Below are 24,557 nucleotides of genomic sequence, written 5' to 3' on the forward strand. Positions count from 1 at the left end.
TACAGTGTTTTCTGGTGGTCTTTGGTGACCCTTCTGACCCCCCCCCCCCCGGTGACCCCACCCCTCAGGGTCTTGACTTCCCAGGTTGAGAAATGTTGCCTTAAGGCCATCCAATCCAACTCCCTTCACGAGGGCGAGAAAACATAATCAAAGCTCTCCTGACAAATGGCCATCCAGCCATTCACACACACACACACACACACACACACATATTAGGGCTGGGCAACCACGGAAAAATTTGTTTCTAAACTCGGTTCGTTTTTTGGGGTTTTTTGCGTTTCGATATTTAAATGAATTCCGAATTTTTTCTTTAAAAAGTTCGATATTTACGAAATTTCGTAAAATTACGAAACAATACGAAACGAATACGAATCGATTCGTTAATGGCGGACGCGACCGCGAAATACGCTAAAAAACCTCCAAATGGGACAGGGGGAACTTCTGAAGCTTCCCTCTCCCTCTGTTGTTGACTGTTGGTGTGATATTTATATATTTTTTTCACTGATTAAACAAACAACAGCTATAAAATTTGCCCCAGACATGCGGAAATAATAACAAAACGATTTCGAAACATTTCGAAACAAATACAAAACAAATACGAAGCAATTACGAAACGAATTGAAAAATTCATTTCGTTTTTTAGATGCTCCTGAATGGTTCAAAATCGCTTCGTAACAAAAAAAATAACGAATTTTTAACGAATTACGAAATTACGAAACGAAACCGCCCAGCCCTAACACATATGTACATGACAGATGCAGTATCAAAGACTTCTAAAGAAGGACAATGATATGTGGCATGTTCAGAGTAGGCAAACCAGACAATCTCCACATCAACACTGACAAAGCAACAACAAGAAATACTGTTTACCCATGAGCAGAAAGACATTACATATATTAGAAACCAACACTTTCTCATTACTTTATTTTCCAGATCACCAGACTGGGCCACAGCAACGTGTGGCAGGGGACCGCTAGTATAATATAAAACCATAACAAGATCAATAAGACACCATAAAAACATTTTAAAACATTAACATAAAATATAAAACCATAACAAGATCTATAAGACACAAATCATTTGCGTCTCCTAGTAAATACAACACCATCCAAGACAGCCAAAGAACATCAGCAGCATGGAGCTTGGGGGAAAGGGAAGTGTTTGTCTGCTGCAGGCTGCCTTTGATCTTGGCTCCTGGAGACTGGCTCCTTACTACAGTTTGGGAGGCACTGCCTTAGGGTTATGACTGGGTAAGGTCCTAGTAGGATGCTTAAAGTATTGGTACAATGTGTTATTTGTGTATGGGATTATTATGGTTTAATATGTTTAACTGTTTTATATGGTGTTTATATGCTTATTGTTTCTAGTGATTTTATGTTATGTTTTATATGGTTTTTGTATAATGAGGCATTGTATTTTTGTTTAGATGTATGATGTATGCCACTCTGAGTCCCCTGAGGGGTGAGAAGAGTGGGATAGAAATGAAGTAAATAATAACTTTGCCCAATCTCATCATCCAGTTGTTCCATATTCCTATGTCTGTTGCACTGCATTTTCAAATGCTTGCTCAAAAAGCAAAGTCTTGACTTTTCCGAAATGTTAAAAGGTTGTTATCATCACCGTTATTATTATTAAGTTATAATGTATAGAGAAAGAACAGTCAGAAAGCACAGCAAAATTAAGAGGGGGATTTAATTATAGCTTGCAAGAGTTGACTTGGGGAGCCATGTGTCCTACCAGCTTAACATAGCAGTGGAGCATGTGCTCATACCACATTTTTGGAACATCAACATTCACCACAATGATCATTTACAGAGAATGCCACAGTATTCAGAAGCACATAGTAGAGTAAATCTTATTTGCAATGTACTGTATATCCTGACTTGATTAATATGCACATCATATAAGTTTCTCCTGCTTCATTGGGGTGATGACAGATCTCACTTATGGTTTTATTTGTCCAAAGAAATCCAAAATAAGGCATGGAATCAAAATTCCTGTCCTAGGACATCACTAGCATAAATTTCATCTCCTGTTATGTTTGCCAGACACATGAAAGTTGCAACAGCTTTTTGACTGCCAGCGGTTTAGTCTCTTTCCAGAGAAAATGAAAAAAGAGTGGCTACCAAGCTTCTGAAATACATCCTGGCTTTAGCCCTTAAGGAATTAAAACTGAGGAGAAAATCTTCTGCAAGCTGGCCATAGCCTTACTTCTCAAAAAGGAGCTAAAGGGTTTGGGTTGAAAAATACGATAAAGCAGTTTTAGTATTGAGAAACCAATCCACTGCAGAGCCGAAAAAGACTTTACCTTCAATGATTATAAGTAATCTTACAACATCTTTTATCCAGTTCTTTGCGGATAAAGTCGCTCTGATTCACTCTGACCTGGATGCCACAATTACCGCAGTCTCTGAAGATGTAGCGAGAGCATCTGCTTGTCCAGTTTTAATGGATTCATTTCAATTTGTGAAACCCAAGGATGTGTACAAGATTCTTGGAGAGATGAGGGTGACCACATGCATCCTGGATCCCTGCCCATCCTGGCTCATAAAGGAAGCCAGAGGGGGTTTGGCAGAGTGGGTAAAGGTGGTGGCTAATGCCTCCCTTCAGGAAGGCAGAATTCCAGCCAGCTTAAAACAAACTGATAAAACCGCTGTTGGAAGTGGATGACCTCTGCAGAGTAGGCCTGGGTAACAACGGAAAAATTTGTTTCTAAAATCGATTCGTTTTTTGGGGGTTTTTGCGTTTCGATATTTAAAAGAATTCCGAAATTTTCCTTTTAAAAAGTTTGATATTTACGAAATTTTGTTAATATTAACAAATCAATTCGTTAAGATGGCGGACGCGGTTGCGCAACGTGAAAATAATAGTTTTAAATAATAGTTTTAACTTCGGAGAAGGAAAGAGGGGGGAAAGAGAGAGAGAGGAGGGGTGAGATCTCTATTCTGGTTTGACAATGCTTCTCAATAATAATAATAATAATAATAATAATAATAATAACAAACCACTTTCTGCCTTCGTGCTTGTAAGGCACACTCAAAGCACTACTGAAAGATGGCCATCCATTCTTAATAATAATAATAATAATAATAATAATAATAATAATAATAATAAATATAATAAATATAATAGTTTTAACCTCGGAGAAGGAAAGGGGGGAAAAGAGAGAGAGAGGAGGGGTGAGATCTCTATTCTGGTTTGACAATGCTTCTCAGTAATAATAATAATAATAATAATAATAATAATAATAATAATAATAACAAACCACTTTCTGCCTTCGTGCTTGTAAGGCACAGTCAAAGCACTACTGAAAGATGGCCATCCATTCTTAATAATAATAATAATAAATATAATAAATATAATAGTTTTAACCTGGAGAAGGAAAGAGGTTAGGCAGGCAACAGGCAGGTCTCTGAGTGCTGCACTGCTGTGTCTCTTTGCCCAATGCACGCAGGCCAGAGTGAGAAACGAGGTGAGGTGACGACAGGAGGAGAGGAGAATTTGATCCACTTAAGCAGAGGCCAGGGACCAGGAAGTGGGGTAAATGCCGGACCGCTTGCAACCAGGGAGAGGGGAGGGAAACAACTATAAAACTTGCACCAGACATACGGAAATAATAACGAAACAATTACAAAACAATTATGAAATAGCTTTAAAAATTCGTTTCGTTTTTTAGTTGCTCCTGAATGGTTTGTTATCGCTTCGTTTACCCAAAAAATAACGAATTATTAACGAATTACGAAATTAACGAACGAAACTGCCCAGCTCTACTGCAGAGAGATCGACAGGGGAAGTGTGTCTCTTTCGGTTCTCCTGGACTTTTCAGTGGTCTTCGATACCATAGACCAGGGGTCCTCAAACTAAGGCCCGGGGGCCGGATGCGGCCCTCCAAGGTAATTTACCCGGTCCTCGCTCAGGGTCAACCTAAGTCTGAAACGACTTGAAAGCACACAACAAGAAGAAGAACAACAACAATCCTATCTCATCAGCCAAAAGCAGACCCACACTTCCCATTGAAATACTAATAAGTTTATATTTGTTTTCATTATTGTATTGTTTTTTTAAAAAATGCACTACAAATAAGATATATGCAGTGTGCATAGGAATTTATTCATGTTTTTTTCAAATTATAATCCGGCCCTCCAACAATTTTGGGGACTATGACCTGGCCCTCTTTTTAAAAAGTTTGAGGACCCCTGCCATAGACCATAGTATTCTTCTGGGTCGCCTTGTGAGGATGGGTCTTGGAGGTACTGTTCTGCAGTGGCTCCAGTCCTTCTTGAAGGGTCGTACCCGTAAGGTACTGCTGGGGGACTCCTGCTCGGCCCCCCAGCCATTGTCCTGTGGAGTCCCGCAGGGCTCAGTATTGTCCCCCATATTGTTTAACATCTACATGAAGCCGTTGAGTCTACATGAAGCCGTTTTGGAGTCCGATGCCATCTGTACACAGATGACGTCCAACTCTATCATTTTTTTTTCCACCAAATGCTAAGAAGGCTGTCCAAGTCTTGAACCGGTGCCTGGCCACTGTGATGTGTCAGGATCCAGCTTCCAGGCCTTGGGTTTTGGTGCTGGAACCCGGAGTCCTGACGTAGAACATTGATAAGACTCTTGCAGCTGCCGACCTTGAAGGAGAATGGCTTGTAGCGTGTTGTGCGGGGTTTTGACTTGGCGGGAAATGTACTTTCAAATGAGGGGGTGTGTATATAAGGAGGGACCTACTGGTGCCGAGCAATTTCGGCTTTTCACATGTCCATGCATCCAGTAGTAAAGTTTCTCGTTGATACCAGAGTGCATTCCTGTGTCTTCATTGGGAGCAGCTGCTGTGAGCTGACAGTGATGTTCTGGATGAGGGCAAGTAAATTGAAGTTGAATCCAGACAAAACAGAGGTCCTCCTGGTCAGTCACAAGGCCAAACAGGTTATAGGGTTAAAGCCTGTGCTGGACGGGGTTACACTCCCCTTGAAGGCACGGGTTCGTAGCTTGGGAGTTCTCCTGGACTCATTGCTGAGCTTGGAATCCCAGGTTACAGTGGTGGCCAGGGGAGCTTTCGCACAATTAAAACTTGTGCGCCAGCTGCGCCCGTATCTTGGGAAGCCAGACTTGGCCACGGTGGTCCACACTCTCGTTACATCCAGGGTAGACTACTGCAATGCACTCTACATAGGGTTGCCTTTGAAGACTGCTTGGAAGCTTCAAATAATCCAACAAGAGGCAGCCAGGATAATAACTGGGGCGGCATACAGGGAGCATATAATTCTCATGTTACGCCAGCTCCACTGGGTATCAGTTTGCTACCGGGCACAATTCAAAGTGCTGGCTTTGGCCTATAAAGCCCTAAATTCCCCGGCTCAATTTACCTTTTCAAACACATCTCCCCCTATGAACCACCAAAGAGATTAAGATCCTCCAAGGAGACCCTGCTCTCTGTCCCACCATTGTCACAAGCACGATTGGTGGGGACAAGCAGAGGGCCTTCTCGGTGATTGCCCCCTGGCTATGGAACTCTCTTCCTGATGAGATCAGATCGGCCCCCTCCCTCCTGTCCTTCAGAAGGATGGTAAAAACTTAGCTATGGGACCAAGCTTTCGGGACAGTACAATAAAACAGCAATAGGCAACCTTACCAGGCCAATTAGATTAGACGCAGGTGATCAAGATGGTTTTACACAGTGTATTTTAATATTAAGACAAATGTTTTTAATGTTTATGTATGCATATAATGAATTCTTGTCCCGGCATTGAATGTTTGTCATATATATGCTGTGCTCTGCCCTGAGTCCCCTTCGGGGTGAGAAGGGTGGAATATAAAGGTTTTAAATAAATAAATAAAATGGAAACAAACATTTAGAAAATTAGTTCTATGATCACTGCAAATTACCTTGATTGTCCACGTCCCAGGCGCTGGATCTTTTATGTTGACTACTTTTGCAGAGTTTTCAATATTCAGTAGTTCCTTTAAACCAGATCCTTTCTTTATAGGTTTACCTGTATCACAAAGAAGGAGTAGCATTTTATTTTTCTGCTTACCTTGCCTTTTGACACACCTTGAAAATCAAGCTGTGAGAGTCACTGTGTGAGTGAATAATATGAGGGCCCCTAGATGATAAATTACTATTATTATTATTATTATTATTATTATTATTATTATTATACTTTATTTATATTCTGCCCTATCTCCCCAAGGGGACTCAGGGCAGATCACAGTACACATACAAGGGAAACATTCAATTCTGTTTTGGATAGAATTGCAAAAAAATCAACATCTCATCTCACAAGTCAGCCAATTGCACTTACCTTTGCTCTGTCCTAACTTTGTAATATTCTGACCAAAAGATAAATGCAAACTTAACCTGATTCTATCAACCCATCAACATTTTGTATCTTCCTCTTTAGCAATGAGGAGACTGCTTCCCCTCCACTTTGGGAGGATAGTGGGCAGGGGCTGCTGAGCATAATGATTGCCTGGCCTCATCCAGGCCTTGTCAACAACTGCAAAAAGGGCTATTTAAGCCCCATGTGGAGAGGTCCTTAGACAAAGAGTGAAGTATCACTCCTACAATTAAATTTTCCATTGTATCTTAACTACAAAGTTAACACAGTCACTCCTAGTTACTGGGTAAATGTCAATAAAAGCTAGCTATGAGGGGAAACCCTACTTGAGGTCTGTCTTGCAGCACTCCCTGCAGAAAATCCAGTGGAATCAAATAAATGAATAGAGAGTGAAAAATGCAACAAAGCAAAGTAGCGGCACAGAGTGAAGTACCGTAGATACCCGAATATAGGCCGAGTTTTCAGCCCTTTTTTAAGGCTGAAAAAGTCCCCCTCAGCTTATACTCGGGTGAATGTCTTGGCGAGACCCGCACCTCTCCCCGCAGAAACCCAGATCTCCTTTCTTACTTCCTCCCTTGCCCCATGCACGCCTTTCCCTCTGTCTCCCTCACCCTGCAGGCACCTTTCCCTCCTCCCTCACCTCCGCACACCTTCCTCTCCTCTCTGGACAGAATGATCAGCTGGGTTGCCCTGCCAAGAGCGGAGGAAAGATCTTGCTCTCCATAATCCTTCCCACCTCAGTTTTCCCCTTTTCCAGTCCCCCTTTCCCACCCCAGCTTTCCCTTTTATCTTCTATTACCTCCTCTTTTCAATAATATATTACATATTTTACATTATATATCCAGTTATGTATTACACTTTTATGTATGTGTAATACATATATATTTATGTATATATATATATAGAGAGAGAGAGAGAGAGAGAGAGAGAGAGTCTACAGATTATCTATATATAATCTCCCAGGGCAGCCAAGGCAAGGAGGCAACCAAGGACTAAGCGGAGGAAGGAAGCATGTTCCCTTAGCTGCAGGGCAGGCGCGGGTGGGGGGTGTGTTCTTGCAAAAGGAAGACTCCGGGGGCTTCTCCCCCACTGAGTCTGGGGCCTCCTTGCCGAGCTCCATCTTCACCGTCTTGGTCTATCCCCTCCAAGTCACCTCCACCCCCTTTCCTTCCTCCTTTTCCTCCTCCTCCTCCTTTCCACCTCCTTTGCTGCACCGCTTGCAGGAGCACATCCTCCACGAGTGCACACTCGCAGCAAAGGGAACACACCTCTTTCCTTGCCTCCGCTGCTTCGGGTGAAGAGGGGCTTGGATGAGGCGTCCAAAGCAGAGGAAGAGAAAGATGGGAAGGAGCTGCCTCCCAAGCAGCAGTAGCAGCCCTGTCCCACCAAAAGAAGCTCCCTTCCTGTCAAAGCTTGCCTGGAGGAGCTGCTGCAGCAGTCGCCCACCAAGGGTTCAGTGCTCTTTGAATGCAGGTGAACTACAACTCCCATATGCCTGTATTTACAGCTGGACAAGTTGCAGGGAGAACTACAATTGCCATCATGTTGGGTCAGTCTACGTGTTCACTGTATTTGATTATTTTAGGTCACTTGGCTGCATGCTACAAAGGGGGGGGGGGGGCTTTGTAGCATGCATTTGAATGTACCTATATCCACACATTTATATAAACCAAGCACAGGGATGTTACATCCCCGGAATTTTTCAGGTTAAAAAACCTGGTTTATTCAAGAATTTTAACTGGTTAACCAAATCCCCATGCTAAGTCTATGAGAAGCAAAAATTTAACGAGACCCTCCAGAACTGCAAGCACTATCTCAAGCAAATTTTGACAATTTATTTAGACTGTCATTACTTGCAGCAATAGCCGATGTAGTGAAGCAACCAAGTTGGGGGTGGGGAGGGTGTTGAATGCTCTCATTAAGGAGGCCAGACTTGATGGAGGTGATTGACAGGGGCGGAGTAGAAGCAATCAAGTTGGCCCATCCATAACGGGCAGGCAAAGCCTAAGGTATTTTGGGGGCGGATTTGAAGGCCCTCATGAAGAAGACCAGACTTGGTGTAGGTGGTTAACAGGGGCAGAATTGCAGCATGAGGTAGGAGGCAGGTTCCTAATGTGGCATTAGGCCTAACCCTCTTAGTTTCCTTCCCTCCTCTTTTCCAGATAGTAGGGTCCCCATTGCTATGGCTTTGCCCCAGGGAGGCACCCTACAATTTTTAAGTTTCTCCCCATGGTATTTATTGGCAGGGATTTACCAGCAGAGCATAAGGGCTGGGCTGGAGGTTTGGATGACTGCACTAAGCAGATTGACATGGCTTGTGCTGAAGAATCCGGGGAAACTTAAAGTTTTAGTAGTGAAAATAATTGATCCATCACTGACTTCCTTTATAGAAAATAACACATTAATATCTTACCTAAGGCATCATGAACTTCAATTCCCGGAGAAGGACCACTCAAAGACACTGTGACCTCTTTCAAGCTAGGATCAAAAGGGATCTGCCAAGTATTTACTGCTGAAGTCAAGTGGTCTGTGGACAGGAGATGAACTTTGGAAGCTTGAACAGCTTCTTCTACCCATTTCAATACCTGCAAGACAGGGGAAAACTGTTGTCCATATTATAGTTCAGTGGATGCATCACCTACTTTGCAGAATAACACCGCTGTTAACCATTGTGAATCATTTCATGCAACAGGAAGGTTGCAACACACTGGTCAGAACTACTATATGCTCAAAATTACTACAATGCTAACCGATCTCTACTCAAAGGCCCTGCACTGCCCTTTAGCCAACTGTTATTAAAAGTTTATTTTACCTTTAAAAGAGTGTTGGGGGCTGTGGGGGAGGGAAAGAGGGTCTCCAGATGTTCTACCACACTTTCTGGGGTGGGTGTAGACAGGTCCCCCAGGAACATCTGCGTTTTTAAAATGCAGATGCTCCTGGGATAAAGCGCTGTTTGGAAGCGCCCAATGTAATCCAGATCAGATGTCACCAAGGCATGTAACATTGTAAGGGAGTCACTATTCCTTAAAGTAGGATTGGTGACCATGATGGCCTCCTAATGTTGCTGGACTTTGTTTCCCAATAGATCTAGTCATGATTGCCAATGCAGAGGAATTCTGGGATTTTTTTAATTAATCAAAATGTTTATATCCAACCTGATGTTATAAGCTATCTGGGAAGCTTATGAGTTTAAATAATTTTAAATTTAAAACAATCCAGTTTTCTATGTGTTTTTTTTTAAAAAAAACCATTAAACCATGTATGTGTGCAGATTGGATGAAATCATTAGGTCCCCCAAACCTGACACTGGAATGAAACCAATATCTCTGGTTGTAACTTGGGATCTGTATTTGAGGACAGCCCTACACCATGTAGTAATTGAATTTAGATGTTACCAGTGCCTAAACTATAGTAGCCAGGTTAGGTATGCTAGCCCTAACATCTAGTACAGTCTTAACAACATCTGAAACAACACCTGGCCTCCATTACAATCTTGCTGGAGCTCTCCGGGTGCATAGAAATGACGGGCCAGGAGAGCGGGGGGTATTGCCAGAAGAAAAGTTTGGGTTACTCAAGAGGAGAAGTTTACTCAAATATAAATGCATTAAGTAAATGTAAAGGAATAGACAAGAGAATTTAGCTGTTCAACTACTCAGGCAGTGCAGAACATTGTGTAAATGATCTTGGTGATTAGGTGCACACCACAACATTTTGCTACTGGAGTTTGTGGCCCCAAATGGGATATTTAGCCTCACAACTTTATGTATTTTATGAATCCCCCGTAATTGTCCTGATCCTATTTTGTCTCATTTCAGTCTTTTAATTGCTTTTATCCTGTATATGCGGCCCACCCACTGTTATCATCGTGATTGTGTTTATTAGAATGTTATTTTATGACTGCATTTTTGTTTTTTGTTTTTTTAATGTAATTTTGATGATGTTGTTGTTATTTGTTGTTTATGTTTTGATTTTATTGCTGTAATATGTTGTTCGGGCTTGGCCCCATGTAAGCCACTCTGAGTCCCCACAGGGGAGATGGTGGCAGGGTATAAATAAAGATTATTATTATTATTATTATTATTATTAGATTGTTAAGCAACACCTACAAACCTAAAACCAATCATGTAACACTGGCTGATGTAACTTTAGCCAAGTGTAATTTACAAGGGACTGCGTTTATCCCACGTTTGGGAAGAAGTTTAAATGATGTTTTGCTTGTACCAAATTTAGAGTATTGCCTATTGAGTGCAGCAAGTTTGTGTTTAGAGGGATATAAAGTGAACCTTGATGATAGTGTGGGAAATGGCAAAGTGTGTGCAAGTGAGAAACTAATTAACAATGTTTATGTGTTAAATGATAAAGAAAATCTGTTGAACAGGAACTAGTAACCAATCACTATTTCAGGATTGTGTGCACTACATACACCGTACTTGGACACTGTAGGAAGCAGAGTATGCCACCACAGCAGCAACATGAGAGGCTTCCCATGTCACATTGGGATCAGCGGGGAGAAGCCGGGTGGCAGGCGCTTCCCTCCACTAAATGGGGCCTGGGGAAAGTTGGGTGATGAAGAGCATGGGGCAATGGGTTCCCCATGCCCCATGCAGGGTACTGTTGGATTTGCTATGATCTGTGGTAATTCTGGCAGCATATATGATGAGCAAAACATCCGTAGGATGAATGAAATTAGCACAGAACTCACGTGAATCATCATCATTTAATTACTTATTAATCGCTCTCCATCCAAGATGCTCTAGGCGATTTACAAGCTAAATTGTAAAGGATAAAAATACATACATACAGATATTGATAAAATTAACATAGATCAAAAGCTCTAGTAAAAAGCCAGGTCTTAAGTGCTAGGGTAAAAGGCCCTAAATCACGCATGGCTCTCATATAGGGCGGCAAGGAATTCCACAAGGCAGGGGCAGAAATAGAAAAAGCCCTGCGTCTGGTCCTTTCCAAGTGCACTTCTCTAGGACCCGGTATATAAAGTAAGTCACATTGGGATGGTCGTTGTGACCTCCGATGATGGGAGAAGGAGAGACGGTCCCTAAGATACTATGGACCCTGGCCGTAAAGAATTTTAAAGGTCAGAACTAGCATCTTATACAGACCACGGTAATCAGTTGGAAGCCAATGTAAGTGCCGCAACACTGGTGTTATATGGCATTTCACAGGCATTCTTGTGAGTAGCCTGGCTGCCGCATTCTGAACAATACGGAGCTTTCAGGTCATAGACATCAGAAGGCCAACATACAAGGCGCTGCAATAGTCCAGCCTAGACATGACCGTGGCATGGATAACTGTTGCCAGAGCTTCATCAGATAGGTAGGGTGCCAATTGCTTCACTTGTCGAAGATGGAAAAAGGCCTGTTTGCTGGCAGCAGCGACCTGAGCTTCCATTGTCAGCTGCGAATCCAAAATGACACCCAAGCTCTTAATGGTAGACGAAGGAGATAGGGCAACACCATCGAAGGTGGGTAGCAAATGGGTCATACCAATCGAGCGGCCATGCCAGAGAATCTCAGTCTTCGCCGGGTTCACCTTCAGTCTACTAGCACGTAGCCAGTTCGACAGAGCCTCCAGACATAAGGTGAAATTGTCTGATATTGACGTTGCTCCAGGCTCCAAACGCAGAAGGAGTTGGGTGTCGTCCGCATATCGATAGCAGTCTAGGCCAAAACTTCAAGCCAAACTAGCAAGGGGTCTAACATAGATGTTGAAGAGAAGAGGAGAGAGAATTGCACCTTGGGGTACCCCACATAGGAGGGGAGATCTTTCAGAGACTTGATCCATATACTCCACACATTGGCTCCGGTTTCGGAGAAATGAGTTGAACCAATTGAGGGCCTGACCCCAGCTAAAATCTATCTGAAATTCCACTGATTTTCTACAAGAGAGCTAAACATGTTCAGTTCTCCCAGAGAGAGCAAGATATTTTAAAAGTGTTTTGCTGGGCAGATCATTTAAACTTAAGTGAACTCAAGATGTAAATCTCAAAGAGGCTGACCTCCAAACAACTGTACATAGGATTATAACATTTACATTCACTAGGTTTTGGAACTTTTATTTTATCACAGAGAGACATAAACAAAAAGATCATAGTGGTTTTGGAAATTTAATATAGTCTCTAGATATGGATCTTTCTGCTTGCTGTTTTAAACAGCTTTGTGTGTATTTGGCAAAGAAAAATACCTCTCAGTGTCAAAATAAGCAAAAACTTGTCAGGCAAGATCAATTTATTAGTATGGTTAAGATTAGTCATTACTGCCTGAAATATATTGCCTTTTAAAAAAAGCCAAGCTTACTTCTGGTTTTGGATCTCATTTAAGGCCAAAGGTTTAACACCATTTGAAGCTGTAAATGCCACAGCTTAGTTCTGCAGCCAATGCTCCTTTGCCCCAGGCATTAGTATTATGAAAGGATATAAGACTGGGAACATAAGTGTTCTCTCCAAACACTTACTTCCTCTCCTTCAGAGGTCTGTCAATGGCTATTTATCATTATCACCTTTTCTGCATGTTTAGAAACAGATTGTCCCAGATTCTGAATTTACTGTTATATTATATATTCATGCTGGGATTTGCAAACAAGCAAGAAAAACAATGAAAAAATGTGTTAAGTTGTAACATATAAAATCCATGATAAAAAATGTAATGTAAACACCTAATAAACTTGGTTTATCTCTATACTGGAAGCAACAAGAAATGCATGTGTTTAATCTATAGTAAAAGGAAAACGTTTTCTCTGACATTAAGACCAGTCATGTCCGACTCTGGGGGTGGTGCTCATCTCCATTTTTAATTCAAAGAGCCGGTGATGCCCATAAACACCTCCAAGGTCATGTGGCCAGCATGACTGCATGGAGCACCGTTACCTTCCCGCAGAAGTGGTACCTATTGATCTATTCACATTTGCATGTTTTTGAACTGCTAGATTGGCAGAAGCTGAGCCTAACAGTGGGAGCTCACCCCGCTCCCCGGCTTTGAACCGCCAATCATTCAGTCAAGAAGTTCAGCAGCTCAGCAGTTTAACCCACTACATCACCAGGGTCCATTTGATCTATATCCCGCCTTTTTCCCAAGGCCCAATCTGGTTTATAACACAAATTAAGCAAAATACAGCAAACATTAAGCAGTTGAGATAACAATTTGAAAATATTTAAATGAACTATCAGTAATAAATATAATTTCAAAACTGAGATGGGCACAGCAGTTGAAAACTGTAATCCAGCAAAATTTGGCGGTCCCAAACCTCCCCACTCCTGGTTATCTTCACTGAAGCAGCTAGTGATAGATACTAGATTATGGCCACACATAAGCATTTGCATGACTGCAGCATAACTAGAGCTTTCCATGTGTTCTTCCAGTGATGGAGGGATACAGTCACAACAAAACTCCACGGCCATGTGTTTACCTCTACCCACTGTCACCACACTCACAAGTCAAATGGTTTCTTCAAGCCCCTCACAAACTGTAGGGTTATGGTTGCATTGCAGAATCTTCTACATTTGTGGACGTTCCCCATGCAATTTAAAATTCTGATCATCCACGGTTCCAAAACACACAGGAAGCCCACATGGACAGAAATGGAAGCTCCAGTGTGGAAGCTTCTGTGGTGACGCCCTGCAACATGTCATGAGGAACTACACCATGGAAGTTAGCTTTTGTGCGCCCAAGCCCTTTTACTGTGTGCTTCTTGTGAACATGAACAATGCATGATATGGGCTTGGATCCTGGTCTGATTCATGAACATAGGTCCTAGGTTCAGCGGCAGCATCTGCCTTCTGCTAAAACAGCTCAAAAATAACTTCTAATGAAATTAACAGTCCAAATCTGCAGTATATACTATACTTTAGGGCTGGGCAACCACGGAAAAATTTGTTTCTGAACTCGATTCGTTTTTAGGGGGGTTTTGCGTTTCGATTTTTAAAAGAATTCTGAAATTTTTCTTTAAAAAAGTTCAAAATTTACGAAATTTACGAAATTACGAAACAATTATGAAACAATTACTAATCGATTCGTTAATGGCGGACGCAACCACGCAATATGCTAAAAAAACCTCCAAATGGGACAGGGGGAACTTCTGAAGCTTCCCTCTCCCTCTGTTGTTGACTGTTGGTGTGATAATTATATATTTTTTTCACTGATAAAACAAACAACAACTATAAAACTTGCACCAGACATGCGGAAATAATAACAAAACGATTTCGAAACAATTACGAAACAATTACGAAATGAATTGAAAAATTCGTTTCGATTTTTAGTTGCTCCTGAATGGTTCAATATCGCTTCGTTATCAAAAAATAACGAATTAATAACGAATTACGAAATTAACGAACGAAACCGCCCAGCCCTACTATACTTATCTAAAATGACTCACTTTCACAGAGTAACAATTGTTGAACTGTAACCCGGTGGGGGGGGGGGGGGGGGGTTCAACTCCCCACTGGAATTTTACAGGTTAAAAAAAAACTGGTTTACTCATGAATTTTAACTGGTTTACCCAAATCCCCATGTTAAGTCTATGAGAAGCACACATCAAATTGATACAGTGAAGACATCTACCCTTGCGCTATGCTACTCTGCTGAGTATGCATGCCCAGTGTGGAACACATCTCACCACGCTAAAGCAGTGGATGTGGCTCTTAATGAGACATGCTACTGGTCAAAGGACATTTAAGCAATTACTAAGTTTGCAAACTTTGAGTTTTGTTTGTTTTTTTTCAATTCAATACAACTTTTTAGTTCGCTCCTGACATAATAAATAAATCAAATTGATTTAATTAAGTCTATATAAAATATAGAATGAACTATACTATTTAAATTATTTTGTGTTATGGAACTACTCTTCATGATTTGCTTTTTTTTCCTCCACCACCCCCCAACCCAATTTTTTTTCTGGATATGCCACTGACTATAATTTTATTTATACCAAGTCAAATCTAAACTATCTGTGTATACAAAGAGTAAGGATTCTAAGGAAATATTTTCAATTAATATTTTGCCTTCATGTTTTTTCAGGAAACTCTAAGCTCCAGTGTCAATTGAAAGGAGAAAATAGCAAGTCCTCCTTTATAACATACAACATTTTTTAAAGACAGATTTGGCTAGTTTTGTTTTACTAGTACTTCCAAGTGGAAAACTTAACTTTAAAATTAAAGCAAAAAAGAAAATATCATCATACAGGAAGGAGGCTTTCTTCAAGTTGCACAAACAGGGTGCTGTAAACCGTATCTTCCCAACAAGCTCACAGATCTGGTTTTCATATATATGGGAATATTCAAATTAGTGTGTTTTACTACCTCATCACATGGGCCAAGCTCCATGCCAAAAGGGGAGATGCTGCTTTGGCACATGCCACTGCCAGCAATGGGGGAAGCCAGGTGAAAGTGCTTCCGCCATGGGATGAGAGGCAAGATAAGGCAGGCAATGCAGACTGTAGAGTGACGGCTTCTCCATGCCCCCCACTGGGAGCCTTAGGTAGCTTTATAATGGTGAATGTTATTTGCACTCCAAAACAAATGTCAGTGTATGTTATAAACTGAAGCCATTTTCTTTATCATTTCTATGCCAGGCTATGCATAATGTGGGAGGAAGAAAATGATTGTTATACAAGTTTAACAGTGCAGGCTTGTGGAGATTTATTCAAAAATCCTGTTAGTTTCAGTATGACTTATTCCTAGATGGTTATTTGCAGCCTACATGTATAGTCTGTTCTATGGGGATCCTAATTTGAATCAAAATGCTCATCAATAAGGTAATAATACTTTACACAGTATAGATGAAGGGATGTTATGTAAAAAAAGAAAGACAAATCAATAAATTCAAAGCACAGGTAGTCCTTAAATTATAAACATTCAACTTACGAATGGAAGTGGGACAACAGGAAGTGAGATAAATCTACCCATACAGTTCTTGTGGGTTTTTTCAGGCTATATGGCCATGTTCTAGAGGCATTTCTCCTGACGTTTCTCCTGCATCTATGGCAAGCATCCTCAGAGGTGAGGACCTCACCTCTGAGGATGCTTGCCATAGATGCAGGCGAAACGTCAGGAGAAATGCCTCTAGAACATGGCCATATAGCCCAAAAAAACCCACAAGAACTGAGTGATTCCAGCCATGAAAGCCTTCGACAATAAAAATCTACCCATAGGAAGGGAAACTCACTTCTGAGAGAGTTATCATGGGAAAAAGATATCTCCACTCAAACTTTTTCACTAATCCTTGTTTCCACAACAAGACAATTTTTTCAATTGTCCCAGGGACAGAAAGTGAGGTGAAATCTTCTGAATAAGGACACAAACAGCAAAACAAACACCACAGGGGTTTTAACCCTTTCCTATGCTATCCAAATCACACACACATACACACACACACACACTTAGTTGAAGTTACACTTTAAAAATGTTCATGTTCAACTTACAAACAAATTCAACTTAAGAACAAGCCTACAGAACCTGTCTTCTTCATAATTTGGGGACTGCCTGTACAAAAAAAAGATTCCACCTAAACGCTAGTAATTACTTGACTGTAAGAGTTTGACAGCGGAATAGACTGCCTTAAAGGGTGGTGAACTTTTCACCTATGGAGAGCTTCAAACAGAGCCTGAATGATTGTCTCTCAGAAGTGCTTTATTCCTGAATAGCAGGAGTTTGGACTAGATGTTCCTTATGGTCCCTTCCAGCTCTAAGATGCTATTATTCTAATTCCATTTGGCCATTGTTGTCACTGCAATACAATTTTCTTCTTGCTGTAATAGATACCACACAAATATGGACTGTGTAAATAATATTGTTAATGCCGGGGAACAAAGAGTGCATGCTTGGTTTTTGATACATATGTCCACATATGCACCATACACAAAAGGTACTAACCTCTTTATTAGGGCTGGGCGGTTTCGTTTCGTAATTTCGTAATTCGTTAAAAAATCGTTATTTTTTTATAAGGAAGCGATATTGAACCATTCAAGAGCAACTAAAAACGAAACGAATTTTTCCAATTCGTTTCGGAATTGTTTCGTTATTGATTCGTTATTGATTCGTAAATGTTTCGTTATTATTTCCGCATGTCTGGTGCAAGTTTTAGGGTTGCTGTTTGTTTTCTCAGTGAAAAAAAATATAATTATCACACCAACAGTCAACAACAGAGGGAGAGGAAAGCTTCAGAAGTTTTTTTAGCATATTGCGTGATTGCGGCCGCCATTAACGAATCGATTCGTAATCGATTCATAATTGTTTCTTAATTGTTTTATGATTTCCAAAATTTCGTAAATATCGAACTTTTTTAAGGAAAATTTCGGAATTCTTTTAAATAACAAAACGCAAAAAACCCCAAAAAACGAATCGAGTTTAGAAACAAATTTTTCCGTGTTTGGACAGCCCTACTCTTTATATAATCCAGCTTTACATGAATGCAGGCAGCACTCACTTCACTGTATAAGCAAACAAAAATGCTATTATAATTTCTTTAACCCCCTTATTCTACATCTGACAGCAGCTTTTCACAACCCTATAGGAATACAACTCCTATCCTCCCTAATCCATCATGGCCATTGTATAAATAAGGCCACTCAGTCTCCAGCTACCACATACAAAAATGCTTTCTTATGAAGGACAAATTGTAAATTCTCAAAGCACATTTATTTAACTAAAACTCATTACAACAGTCTCAACAAATCCAAGTACAATGTATATAGATCTGCAAACAGAAAAACATACTGCCATCCAAGACTAAATGATCAATATGTTCTTAAACAAAAACATGGAACAATAAAACAGTCAAAACTCTGACCAAACAACCCAAAACTATTAATTTTCCCACCAAAAAAGAATATTTATATCTTTCTGAAAAATACCACCAAACAGCTGACAGACCTTTTGTATGTATCGGGAAGTCCTAGGGAATGTTTACAACCATGACAGCTGATTCAGATTACCCAAATTAACAACATCTGAATTTTTGATTCAGCAAATTAAAATCAACAGAGCTTGCGAAACAACTATTGTCTGCAACAACAATGTGGAACCTGAAAAGGCTTGGAAGAGGAACAAGATCATAGAGCCTTGACACTGCACCTTCAACCTGCTTTTTTCTTTCGGTGAATGGCTCGAATATAGGAAACTAAAAATATAATGGAATGGCCAGCTCAGGAATGCCCAAGAGTTGTGTCAACCAAGGAAATTCTGAGGATATTATGCTGACCAAGAAAAAAAAGGTTCTCAGGGGATGAAGACACAAAGAAGAGCATTCTCTGTGCCTGCTCCCAGGCTTGTGGAATTTTTTCACCCATGAAACTAGGGTGTTGCCCACCACCACCACCCCCCCACCACCACCCCTAGTTTTACTCCAAGCAGGCAAAGATGCTAACTCTCTGCATGGATGAGACATTTTAGTCATCCTTAGTATGTGTCATCCTTAGTATGTATTTTTAGTCATCCTTAGTATGTGTCTACTTCTTTTAAAGCTTTGTTTACTAACATTTATAACATACTCACTTATTTTCACTACTTTTTATCTTTGTTTTGACTGTATTACATTTCAATTCATACTACCTTGGACCATACATTGAAAAAAAGTGGAATATAATTGGAATAGTTTAAAATAAATTGGCAATATGTCATGGTTGTTGTCTGATGTGATTCTACTCTGGCCCCTAGCACAGTGTGACTGGGCTCAACCAGAGACAGATTGGCATGTTGCATTACTCCATGAGGTTTGACTGGATGTATAGAAGCATGGAACAATCACAAATTCATGGAAAAGGCTGTCCATGGTATTGTTTCATTTCTCCTTGCTCTTATGAATAGTCTCCATGGACATAGTTGTATAGACATACGACTGCATCACATAACATCATTTTGGCATTGTAGGATGCTTCTGCCCCAGTTGAGCCATGGAGCCTCACACAGGCCATCAGATGATGTAGGTGAATTTCCACTGGGCTCTATGACTCAACTGGGGCACAAGCATCCTATAATGCTGCCCCGGGGACATGGTAGGCTTCCTGTGTTCCATTTGAAGCCATGGGGCCATTGCAGGGGTAAGCTGCATGGCAATGATTCCCTGTGTGTGATGGGGAAGTTGCTGGTGCCGGTGAGGCTGAGTATGATCCTTCGGGAGTGCCCCATTTCCATGCCAATTTACCATGGCCACAGGTGTTATATGGCATTTCATGGCCCATGAAATGCCATATAACACCTGTGCTGCAACACTCACATTGGCTTCCAACTGAGTACCGTGGCCTGTATAAGATGTTAGTTCTGACCTTTAAAATTCTTTACGGCCAGGGTCCGTTGTACCTTAGGGACCGCCTCTCCTTCTCCCATCATCAGAGGCCGCAACAACCAGCCCAACGTGACTTACTCTATATACCGGGTCCTAGAGAAGTGCACTTGGAAAGGACCAGAAAAAAGGCTTTTTCTATTTCTGCCCCTGCCTTATGGAATTCCTTGCTGCCCTACATGAGAGCCATGTGTGACTTAGGGCCTTTTACTCAAGTACTTAAGACCTGGCTTTTTATTATTATTATTATTATTGCAGTTACTTATACCCCGCCCTTCTCACCCCCGAGGGGGGACTCAGGGCGGCTTACAAACAAAGGCACAAATTCGATGCCTTTCAAAATATACAGCATATATAAACAGTATAAACATTTAACAGCATTAAAACACATCACTACATAATATAATAGAGCATTCGATCCCTGTTAATTTTTTAATTTTTGTATGTATGTATTTTATCTTTTACAATTTAGCTGTAAATCGCCTGGAACATTCTCGGATGGAGGGCGATTAATAAATAATTAAATGATGATGATGATGATGATGATGATGATGATGATGAATATGATGATGAGGTAGTTGTGCTGCTGCTTCTGAAATGGAATGCCAAAGGAAAGCTCGGGCATGGAAATACCAGAATAAGCACTAAAAACAAAAATTTAACTCTTTTTTAAATTTATTAAGTAACTGGTTTCCTGTATCACTAAAATTGTTGATTGAGATTAACAATGTGAGGATAGTTAGGTTATCACCAATTACAGTACAATCCCTATACCCATTATCTGTACAGTACATGCAACTGTAAATAATAGTGAACTTTATTGCAGTAAAGTACTTCTGGCCAAAGATTACCATAGAATTGTAGAAAACACTTTAAAAGGACATATTTTGTCTGACATGGATTTGTAAAATTGCAGGTGTCGATCCTATGGTTACGGGTGTTGTATGATACTACTGTTGTGAACACTCACTATGCATATTTTACACATTTCGGCGTTAACACAATATTAGCTGTCTATACTTTTTTTTCTCCCTATTAACATGTATCTCCACTGTTCTTACCCTCTCACTCTAAATCTGCTCCTGACTTCAATATTCTTTACAACTGGACAATAAAATAACAAAAACATTTAACCAATGTTGCTGTCTCAAATCCAGAAGCACAGAAGCCATAGATTTATTGCAAGTATTTCCTCAAAGGGTCAAGGTAGCATCCAAGCTCTCCTGCCATCCCTGATTTAGCCACAGTAGGAGATATTAGAGTCAAAGATGAAGTACTTTGGCCACATAATGAGAAGTCAGGAAAGCTTGGAGAAGATAATGATGCTGGAAAAAGCAAGAGGGCAAGATGAATGGATGTTATTCTTGAAGTGACTGGCTTGACCTGGCCATCTGTTAGGGGTGATTTTAATGCAATATTCCTGCTTCTTGGCAGGGGGTTGGACTGGATGGCCCATGAGGTCTCTTCCAACTCTTTGATTCTATGATTCTATGAAGGAGCTGGGGGTGGCAATGGCAGAGAGTTCTGGTGTGGGCTAGTTTATGAGGTCACAAAGAGTCAGAAGCGACTGAAGGAATCATCATCAACAATAAGGAGACAAGGGAAGGAGGTAATGTTGAAAGAGACTGACTGAGAAATCATGCATTCTAAATAGAGTAACAACCAGGGATACCATATTTCAGTGAATAGTGAACTTAAGGACGAGAGAGATGTTGGGAAGGAGATGAAAATCGTGGTTAGCTAAACTGTAATAATTATGAATAGACAGGACTCATTATTATAGTTTTGGAAGGTTTTCCTTAAATTGCATCCAAAGGATAGATCATGTTTCAAATTTGGGCACAACAATGAAGTTCACTGAGTGCTTTTGAGCAACTTTCTCAATAAGTCAGTTTTAAGAATTTGAAGTTTATGAAATACTATATGAACTGACTTGTTCTCGCCCTTTGAGATAATGTGTGACTCAGAACATATCTATGCTTCAGATTTTAAATATGTCTGAATGTTGTGATACAGGTCTTAGCTCAACCTGTAAATACTATTTTGGTGCAGATTTTTAAATTAAATATGTAGATGCAGGAAAGCAACAGAATGGAGTAAAATTGACATGAACTAGATCAGTTATTCCCTGTTATGGGAGGTTGTAAAAGCAAAATATAACCAGTCCATGTATACCATTTTGAACAGAGTGGAGAAGGGCAGATACTGATATAATAAATAAAATCACCAAAGGAGATCATATAAGTGCAGCAACATAATTGAAATGTTCTTTCATACCTCATTAACCTGCCTTTTGTCCAGGTGAAAAACTTGACCAGAACTTGTTGAAGCAATTTCTTCATAGACCTTGTAACCAATATGTGCTCTATCATCACAGTCTCCTGTTAGGACAAATACAACCTATAGGGGGGAAAGGTGGGGAAAGCCATTTAAAATAGTCATACTATTGAAAAGAATAGGAAAAGAAAAGCATCAGAAATCAGTTAGCTGAAAGAATATACATTAGGCCCTTAGTGGATATGCTTTATTTAATATTTTCAGTCACAAGTAATTAGTATAATAACTTTCAGAAGAACAGTACCATATTGGCCGCTCAAAAGATTGACCTGCTGTTTCATAACATTCATTAATGCTTCCTGTAATTACACATTTTTATTAGTCACAACTATTTTCGAAAAGCAAAAATAACTGCTGGAATTGCCAAACTAGGATCCCAATTAAATGCAGAGGTAAAAACTAGGCCTGGGTAACAACGGAAAAATTTGTTTCTAAAATCGATTCGTTTTTTGGGGGTTTTTGCGTTTCGATATTTAAAAGAATTCCGAATTTTTTCTTTTAAAAAGTTCGATATTTATGAAATTTCGTAAATGTAAAAAAATTACGAAACATTAACGAAACAAATACGAAACAATAACGAATCAATTCGTTAATGGCGGACGCGACCGCGCAATACACTAAAAAACCTCCAAATGGGACAGGGGGAACTTCTGAAGCTTCCCTCTCCCTCTGTTGTTGACTGTTGGTATGATATTATAATTTTTTTTTCACTAATTAAACAAAAAACAACTATAAAACTTGCCCCAGACATGCGGAAATAATAACGAAACGACCTCAAACCGATAACGAAACGAATACATAACAAATCCGAAGTATTTACTAAACGAATTTAAAAATTCGTTTCATTTTTAAGTTGCTCCAGAATGGTTCATTATCGCTTCGTTATAAAAAAAATAACAAATTTTTAACAAATTACGAATTAACGAAACGAAACCGCCCAGCCCTAGTAAAAACTTGGACACTAAGTCCCTTTGTTTCCAAGATGCTTTCTATTATTTTATTTTATTTTCCACTCCTATCCAGCTGTTGACTCCAGGTCTTGCTTCCTAGAAAGAATGACCAGTGGGACTCCCAGGCCTGAATAATCAAAAACAGAGAGCAGCTGCTGGAAACATGTCAAAGAAAGCTGGTTAGCCCTTTGCTGCAACACTCAAGAAATGCTAAGAGATCATCACTGAAAAATATTAGTATAGGTAGTCCCCGAGTATTGAACATGACAGAATCTGTAGGGTTTTTTCTTAAGTTGAATTTATATATAGGTCAGAACAGGTACATTTTTAAGGGAAACTCTGGATGTGTGTGTGTGCTTTTTTTGATAGCATAGGGAAGGGGTAACTCCCCTGCACAGTTTGCTTTGCTGTTTGTGCCCCTGTTCCTAAGATTTCGCCTTACTTTCTGTTCCTATGATAATTGAATTTTGAAAAAAAAAGCTTGTTGAAACAAGGATTGATGATGAAGCTTTGGTAGAGACACATTTTCCCCACGATAACTCTTTAAGGAGTGAATTTCCCTTCCCGGGGGTAGATTTATCTTACTTCCTATTGTCTCATCCCCATTCTTGACTATCGACCTTGTCACATGGCCCATTGCCATCTCACATCATTGGGGAACATGGGGAATCTGGCGCCCCATCCCCCGGCAAAACCCGGTTTCCGAATCAGCTGATCATAAGGGAAACGTTGATGATGTGGTTTCCTATTTATTTATTTATTTATTTATTGGCTTCTCTTGTATATCGCTTTTCTCAACCCAGGAGGCAGGGAGACTCAAAGTGGTTTCAAGCATATTTATAACAAAATGTAATGCCTCACATACATATAAAACCTAACGTGGAACAACCGTAACATATAATTATCAATTAGATCATTAAAAACGTAACAACATTTAGACAATCAAAACATGGAGTTAAAAACATATTAATATAAATATTAAAATCACATAATCCAGTAATTTTGATCCAAGACCATTCCAAATGTCAAATATCAATTCCACGTAATCCCTGATCATTCCTTGTATTGCTTACTGCCCGAAGGCTTGGTCCCATAGTCAAGTTTTGACTTTCTATGGCAACACAGGAAGGCTCCCATGTTGCCACGGTGACGGCATGCGCGGGCTCTCCCCTACTTCACCCACAGATCCCTGCGAGCATTATTTGATGGGAGCTGGTGGGCTCCATGGGTGATGTAGAGCAGAGTCGGTGTATGTCGCCAACATCCTGCCCTTGTGATGAGGTTGTATGAGTTGTTTGTAAGTCAGATGTTTATAACCATCTAGGACTCTAAGAACATCTGGGGAGACCCTGCTCTCGGTATCACCTTCTTGACAGATGTGTTTGGTGGGGATGAGAGACAGGGCCTTCTCAGTAGTGGACCCTCAGCTGTGGAACGCCCTTCCTAGGGATATTAGATCAGCCCCCTCCCTCCTAACATTTTATAAAAATCTTAAAACCTGGCTTTTTGAGCAAGCACTTGCAAATGCAGTGTAACAGGCAAATATAGATCTGTGGAACGACTGGACAACGTGAATTGGAAAATAATTTATGTTTTATGAGGATTTATGTTTTTATTGGTTTTGTATGGTTTTTATATTAATTGCTAAAAGT

General features: G+C 40.3%; 1 protein-coding gene across 2 annotated transcripts in view; it reads right to left on the bottom strand.

Moving 5' to 3' along the window:
- The window catches only part of HMCN1 (hemicentin 1), a 379,978-nt gene that overhangs the window by 283,952 nt on the left and 71,469 nt on the right, over positions 1-24,557 (bottom strand). For both annotated transcript variants that reach the window (XM_067467610.1, XM_060774510.2), the window contains exons 4-6: positions 21,896-22,018; positions 8,746-8,917; positions 5,881-5,987 (exon numbers count right to left, since the gene is read on the bottom strand). In XM_067467610.1, the coding sequence (XP_067323711.1) occupies positions 5,881-5,987; positions 8,746-8,917; positions 21,896-22,018 (402 nt within the window). The remainder of the gene's footprint in view (positions 1-5,880; positions 5,988-8,745; positions 8,918-21,895; positions 22,019-24,557) is intronic.

This window comes from Anolis sagrei, chromosome 4 (genome assembly GCF_037176765.1).
Source record: "Anolis sagrei isolate rAnoSag1 chromosome 4, rAnoSag1.mat, whole genome shotgun sequence".
In the NCBI taxonomy this organism is placed as follows: Eukaryota; Metazoa; Chordata; class Lepidosauria; order Squamata; family Dactyloidae; genus Anolis; species Anolis sagrei.